The sequence below is a fragment of the Lipotes vexillifer genome, unplaced genomic scaffold, assembly GCF_000442215.2.
Source record: "Lipotes vexillifer unplaced genomic scaffold, Lipotes_vexillifer_v1.1 scaffold253, whole genome shotgun sequence".
Lineage (NCBI taxonomy): Eukaryota > Metazoa > Chordata > Mammalia > Artiodactyla > Lipotidae > Lipotes > Lipotes vexillifer.
In genome coordinates this window covers 4,361,521-4,369,207 of record NW_006780322.1, presented here as the reverse complement: position 1 = coordinate 4,369,207, position 7,687 = coordinate 4,361,521, and the positions used below count along the sequence as shown (strand labels likewise).

The window sequence follows — 7,687 nt, the reverse complement described above, 5'->3', positions numbered from 1 at the left end:
CTGGAGGCCCTAGGAGAGATTCCATCTCCATGTCTTACCCAGATTCCAGAAGCTGTCCACACTCACTGGCTTATGGCCCCCTCTCCCCCCCAAAGCCAACAACAGTGGGTTGAATCCTTCTCACATGGGATCACATTCACTCTGCTTCTGTCGCCCCATCTCTTTCTCTGACGCTGACCCTCCTACCTCCCTCTGTTAAAGACCCATATGGTTAGATTGGGTCCACCCGATGATCCAGAATCATGTCCCTACCTCCAGATCCTTAATCACATCTGCAAGCCCTTTTTGTGATGACAGGGAACACATTCACAGGTTCTAGAGACTAGGATGTCATCCTTGGAGGTGGAGGAGGGCAGATTGTCCTGGTCACCACAAGAGTGATGAAGGGAAATAAGACAAAATAAAGGTGACTTCTGCCCGTTGATGGAGTCACCAACCAGGGTTAATAATAAGAGCAAAGCTGGGACTTCCCTGGTGGCACTGTTTTTAAGAATCCGCCTGCCAGTGCAGGGGACACGGGTTTGATCCCTGGTCCAGGAAGATCCCACGTGCCGTGGAGCAACTAAGCCCGTGCACCACAACTACTGAGCCTGCGGTCTAGAGCCCGTGAGCCACAACTACTGAGCCTACATGCCACAACTGCTGAAGCCTGCACCCCTAGAGCCCGTGCTCTGCAACAAGAGAAGCCACCGCAATGAGAAGCCCATGCACCACAATGAAGAGTAGCCCCCGTTCTTGGCAACTAGAGAAAGCCTGCACGCAGCAACAAAGACCCAACGCAGCCAAAAAATTAAAAGATAGTAATAACAATAAGAGCAAAGCTAAATAAATGTCTCTTTTTTTTTTTCTGTTAGTGTTTGCAGTGGCAGAAACCAGCCTCTGCTCAGCATGTCTAGGGAGCTAGAACGTTAGACTGCCTTTGCCACATACTGTGAAAACTTTAGCACTCATAGGCTCACTCCTTCCAGATTCAACCAATCACCTACAACTCCAAAGGGGGTTGTGATTTGTGGTGATCTTTGGTCATTTGTCCGTCGAGCCTGGAATTCCAGAGCCCATCGTAGGGACAGCCATGGATCTGTGCCCCAGGGGCCTTTCATTGGTCTCACCCTGTCCATGCTTCTATTTAGTCACTTTCCTGCTTGAATCTGTCCTCATTGTTTCATTTGTAAACTCTGGACACTAAGTGGGAAGAAAAAACTTTAGTGCAAGTTGAAAAGATTGACTTGCAGTGTGAGAAGTTGCCTGGGAATATGATGAGGGCAAAAGCCGAGAGCCTGAATGAATCCCCCGTGTCTGCAAATCTGAGGCTGCACTAAAGTCGCAGATGTCTCCTGCGCGAGCATCAGGGTCCTCTGGGATGTGTCTCTCCTCCTCCCCCATTCCTGAGGCCCACATTTGAACTTAGGGACTAGAGAGTCACATCCTATGGCAACTGCATTGCCGGTGAAGTGTGGTTCACATGACTTAAGAAGCATGGAAGTTTCTGCCTGTCTGTGCTGGCCCCTGGTCTGGTTTCAGATGTAATCTTGGTGCATTTGTTGTATTTCAGGGAAAACTTGATGCCCTGTGGGTCCTGCTAAGGAAAGGCTACGATCGTGTGTCCGTGATGCGTCCACAGCCAGGAGACACGGTAGGATTCATTAACGGGGTCGCACACATGCGTTCTTTTTGCACTCTCTCTCTCTCTCTCTCTGACTGTTGAGCCAGAATAACTCCAGATATAGGAATCCAGCTATGATTTCATGTTGTGACAAATCAGACACTACTTTTCAAAACTTGGGTTTTTACAAGACCTTGAGTTTCGACTTGCTTTTTTGAAAAGGATTTTGACAGAAAGAGCTTAGCTTTAATGTCCTAGGACTTGAGCTTCTGAGTTTACAGGTACAGTGTGTGAATAAAGCAGGACTGGCTCTTACTCAGGTAGCTCGAGGGGAGAGGGCTGCTGCTTCTTAGCCACACTGGCCAGTGGTGACAAGCAGGACGCCAGGGCCACAGGATGGAGCCACGGAATAGGGGCGACAGAAAACTCCCCCACCTTCCAGCAGGCATTGGGCCCAGCTGGTCCAGGATCACAGGAGGACCTTCCACCCTGGTGAGGGTTTGCCCTGAAACTGTCAGGGCCAAGCTCAGATGTCTCAACTAGGAGATAGAAAGGGAGGAGGCATCAGAGGCCTTAGAAACCATCTAGCCAAAGTCCTCATTTTGTAAGTGAGGAAACAGAGGACAAGACAAGCTGAATCTTGTGTTCTGTTCAGATAGCAACAATGCTGGAAACAACCTCAATTCTGCTGTAATCACATCATTGCTATGTCTTCCGGGAAGAGTTAGTCTCTCTTTCATAAAATCTACAGAGCAAAGCTGGGGACCAAATTCTCCCTCAACTACCCGCGACCTGCATCTTGCATCCGCTGCTCTGGGAATCAAGCACATGAACCCCAAAGCCAAATCAAGGTGTCTAATTTGGGGCTCCTCTCAAACCAGGTAGAGTTGGGTTTGAATCTTGCTTCCTTCCTGCCTGGAAAACACTAGGCAAGTCACGTGCTCTCTCTGAACTTCATCTTTATAAAGTAGTTGGTAATAACCACTCCACAGTGTGGCAGGTTGGGGAAGGTGATGCTTGTAAAGCATGTGGCCTAACGTTTGAACACTCAGTAATGCTTAGTCAGGGCAAATATTCTTAGGATTATTTACTTCGTGCTTTTCTACTGTCTGTGAAGGGCTGATGCAAAAATTCAAACTATATTGCAATTGATGTGTGTCAGATATACCCACATCTTTACCCTGCCCACTCTGCAACACGGCACAACTAATAAAACATGAGAGCAGAGCCAGTTAGGCAGGCCCCCCTTCCTTTGCACCTGGTGACAGGTGACAATGGGTGGCTTGTGGCTGAGGGGATTTGGTCTAAAGTTTCATAGCCTGTGCAGGCTGCAGCCAATTAGCTATTCCTGCTCCAGTTTGTGGCAGGGACAACAGGCAAGAATGACATTTTAAAAAATCCCAGGGTTTCCCTGGTGGCGCAGTGGTTAAAAGTCCGCCTGCCGATGCGGGGGACATGGGTTCGTGCCCCGGTCCGGGAGGATCCCACATGCCGCGGAGCGGCTGGGCCCGTGAGCCATGGCCGCCGAGCCTGCGCGTCCGGAGCCTGTGCTCCGCAACGGGAGAGGCTGCAACGGTGAGAGGCCCGCGTACCGGAAAAAAAAAAACAAAAAAAATCCCAGGCCATATAAATGCTGGGCCAGCTTGGCCCTCATGACACATGGAATTTGTATTTTGTCTGTGCACATCAACAAGAACACATTTGCCATAGCAGATTTGAAAGTACAAACTCTACAGATCACAGAAATGAGCCTAGGCCATCAACTTTGTACTCGGTGGTATTTGGCCGTATAAGTTATGCATACGGTTTCTGTGGAAAATTAAGAATTTTTTTTAGCCTGCATGAGACTCATCTAACAGATTACACACACAAAAAATAGGATAGCCAAACTCGTGTTCAGCAGTACTGTTTTTTGTGATAGAACATGCTAGTCCAGTGAACAAGCCCATTCTTCTCAGAGCAACTGAAAAACATCACTTAGATTTGTTAACATTCCACTCTCCGCTGACCGGTTTGGCAGAAACACATTTCTAAACTGGGTCAAGCAGAGAAGGGAGTGTAGGAAAGAGGAAGGATAGAGAGAAATATTATGGTATATAAGATAGAAGAACCAAAACTGTTTGAGGGCAAAAGGCTGATGGGATAAATGCAACAAGAATGAAATGAAAATGGATGGAATTTCTTCTAGTGAATCACACCTAGATTGAATCTATTATTTACTAATTCTGAATGAAAGTTTGTATTTCACAGTTGAAGATGTCTTGTGTGCTTTTGAGAAATACGATTCCTCCTTGAATTTTCATTTTCCAATCATACCAAATAATAGGTGCGAAGGACAGGCGGGCTGAGAATTAGGATACATTTGACTGTATTCTCAGCAGTGTTGCAAGTTATGATTGTTCAGCCTACTTTTAAATGGGCTTTCTGTATAGAAATCCTGCTAAAATGTTTAAGACACATGTGAGAATCGTTGCAGAGAACTGTGTCCTTGTAGTCATGGTGATGGCCACAGACATCTAGACGTATACATGGAGTTACACAAGAAAGGTCACAGATTAGGTAGGAACAGAAATTCACAGCTTCCTCATGGCAACTCAGGAAAGAATTCCAGGAGTAGAGAAGACTATACTGTAGCTTATTATTACATGCTTACTCTGTATTATTTTGCATAATCTTAGGAGACTCGCTACAGACCTGACTCCCTTGCACAGGGATGACTCTGTAAGAATTCTTCAGCACTGATTTATGGGGCTGACCACATTTTCCATAAACTCAAAATGACTGCATCCAGGCATGTGCTCGTGAACACGAGTCACAGGTTCTGAATTTATCCTTTAAAACAAAAACAAAACCAAACATCACCTAATTACATTCTCGTTCTGATTTGTTTCAAACATGTGTTGACCTCACAGGAACCTGGCAATTCTTCCTTCTCAGTTCCTGTCTGCTCCTGCTTCCCCCAGTGAACCCACCCCAGCCCTACAGAGGCAGACACGGGCTCACTGGTAGAGCCTCTGAGGCTGCTGGAAAAGCTGAGAGCTTCCAGCCTCCACCGCAGAGCAGAGGGCTCCAGGAGGCCTGAGCCCAGAGCCACATCCTTCCCTGGAACTGGTGCCCACCTCCTGGCAGCTGTCCAAGCCCAGGGTCAGGGAAAACATGAATGGGATGACAGCAGGAGACATGAATGCTTTCTGTCCACCTCCACCCATCTTCCTCTTTCTGCCTGGGGTGGGCTCACAGTCCTATTGTTTGTTGGAGCCCACCAAGAGATCCTGAGCAAACATAAAAAAGAAAGTACCAGAAGAAACTACTTAAAAAGCAAACCAGCAACACATCCGATCCTAAAATTTAAAGACTTCACTAAGCATATGGTATCCTTTGCTTAAACCATCCCCCGGCTTCCAGTATATAGCCACCGTTGTGCTCTTTCTAAAACACGGATCTCAGTGTAACATCCCAAGGCTTCAGACTGGCAAAGACTAGGAAGAAGACCCAAATCCTTAGCTTGATCTAGAAAGGCTTCCCTCATCGTTTCACCTGCTACGACCTCCAGGCTCCCCCATCACTCCAAATAGCTTTCCAGCCACCTAGAATTGCTCACCATTCCCTGAACATGCCAGAATCTGCTGTGTCTCTGTGCCTTTGCATATTCTAGTTTCTCTGCCTGGAATGTCTTTCCCATCATCTCTACCTAGTGAACTGTCACCTTGGTAAGATTGTTCATTGTTCCCGTAGTATCCCTGTAAACATAAAAAGTTGCTGTCCAGACCCGGGCTTTAAAGGGGGCGTTGCCAAAGCAGGGCATATTCACAGAGACTTACCAAGAAAGTCTGGAAATTAGAACCTGTATCCCATGAGCATTTTCCAGGATGCTCCCCAAGGCTTCCTACACACCAGGGCCACTCTGACTTTAGAAAGTTTGCTCACCATTCAAGGAGAAATGGCGGAAGGAATTAGGAATGTTCAGTCTGAGGAAGGAGATTTAAAGGACCCTGAGAGCTTTTTCACTTGGTCATTTCTTGGTCATCACATTATGCACCCCTTTTATAAATTATTTTTAATCACTTACCCATGTTTGAGGAATAATCTTTCTATGCCATTCATATCATTATATAATATCATTTTAATGGCTGTGTCATATTCCTTTGTCAATCTGTGACATAATATTTCGGCCTGTCTTCTCTCTTTGGATATTTACTTCCAAGTGTTTATTTTTATAAATGAAGCTGTAATCGGTATGCTTGTTGCCAAATCGTTGTGCACACTCATGAATGTTTCCTTAGGATTAGGAAGGCAGCTATCTGCTGGATCGAACAGCATGAGAAATTTTAGAGCTTTGATAATGAGGCCAGATTGGCCTCATTATTCATTATTGCCTGAAACACTGTGTGAATTAACCCTAGAGACAGCATCAATGAAAAACCCTTCTCCCATTAACATTACTAAAGTTAGCTATTTGATAGGTGCTAATTTAATTTATAGGTGCTAATTTAATTTGCATTTTCTGTTATTGAAGTGAAACATCTTTTTCAAATATTTATTTTCCCTTTTGTCAATTGCCTATATATGCCCTCAGCGCATTTTTCTACTGTATATTTTAGCACTGATTTTTTTTTTGGGGGGGGGGGTTGCTCCAGGTCTTAGTTGCGGCATGCTAAATAACTCTTAGTTGCAGCATGCATGTGGGATCTAGTTCCCTGGCCAGGGATCGAACCCGCATCCCCTGCGTTGGAAGGCAGATTCTTAACCGCTGCACCACCAGGGAAGTCCCTAGCATTGATTTTTTTTTTTTTTTTTTTTTTTTTGGGGATTTTTTTTTTTTTTTTTTTGCGTTATGCAGGCCTCTCACTTTGTGGCCTCTCCCATTGCGGAGCACAGGCTCCGGACGCGCAGGCTAAGCGGCCATGGCTCACGGGCCCAGCCGCTCCACGGCATGTGGGATCTTCCCAGACCGGGGCACGAACCCACGTCCCCTGCATCGGCAGGCGGACTCTCAACCACTGCGCCACCAGGGAAGCCCCCCCTAGCATTGATTTTTATATGGCCATTTGCTTAACTCATCTTCATTCGTTCATTAGTCAAATGCTTTGAGGACTCAGTTTATGTCAGACCCTGTGCTATACATTAAGTATATGATGCTCACGTCATGAAACTTAAAGTCTAACATTTTATATATATATATATAATATCCATATGCAAAGTTTTTCTAGCTTGTCATAGACTTTTTAAGTTTTTAAAAATATATTGAAGTTATCTATAAATTTACAGTTAAATCTATGAATCTTTATAATTTCTGCCTTTGGTGTCAAACTTAGAACAGTCTTCTCTACTCCAAGATGACAGAAATTTTCACAAAAATTTTCTACCTCTATTCCCTCAGTCTTATTTTTGGGTGGTAATGTGAGTTGGCACCTTTTCTGTATCTTCCTGTGTATTTTATTGTAAATTTGGGAGAAGCGCCCTCAGGAGCTATCAGACATATATTAAACCAGAAGCCCTGGAACATTATCTTAAAGTCTTTGAAGTACAGAACATGACTTGGATTTACTCTGGGTCATCCCAGAAGACAGAATTAGAGCCACACGTAGAAGTTACAGTGAAGCATATTTCATCTAAAGAATTGAAGGACGAATTTCAATAACAAATGGGCTTCCCCAGGGATTACTGGGCTCCCTCCATGTTACCAAACAGGGATAAAAACAGTTAAACCACTGGGCCAGGATATAGTAGAGGATTCCTGCAGCAGATCACCGGTTCTCAAACTTGAGCACAGAATCGCCCAGAAGTTTTGTTAAAACCCAGGTAGCTGGATCCCACTCTCACAGTTTCTGACTTAGCAGGTCTGGGGTGGGGCCTGGGAACTAGCATTTCTAACAAGCTCCCAGGTGGTGCTGATGCTGCTGGTCCGGGGAAACCAGTGAGATAAATGGAACGAGATGTCCATCAAAATCCCTCTAACCCTGACTGCTTGGGATTCGAAGTCAACCGTTCTGTGCTTATTTGACCACCAACCACTACCTTCTTATGTTTCTCCACAGAACGCCTATTGACATGATTGGTGACTACTCTAGCTGGCCTAATATT

The 7,687-nt window shown here is 45.3% G+C and overlaps 1 protein-coding gene across 1 annotated transcript in view; it reads left to right on the top strand.

Moving 5' to 3' along the window:
* The window catches only part of LOC103078647 (anthrax toxin receptor 1-like), a 70,630-nt gene that overhangs the window by 15,478 nt on the left and 47,465 nt on the right, over positions 1-7,687 (top strand). The window contains exon 5 of the mRNA XM_007453432.1: positions 1,553-1,633. Within this exon, the coding sequence (XP_007453494.1) occupies positions 1,553-1,633 (81 nt within the window). The remainder of the gene's footprint in view (positions 1-1,552; positions 1,634-7,687) is intronic.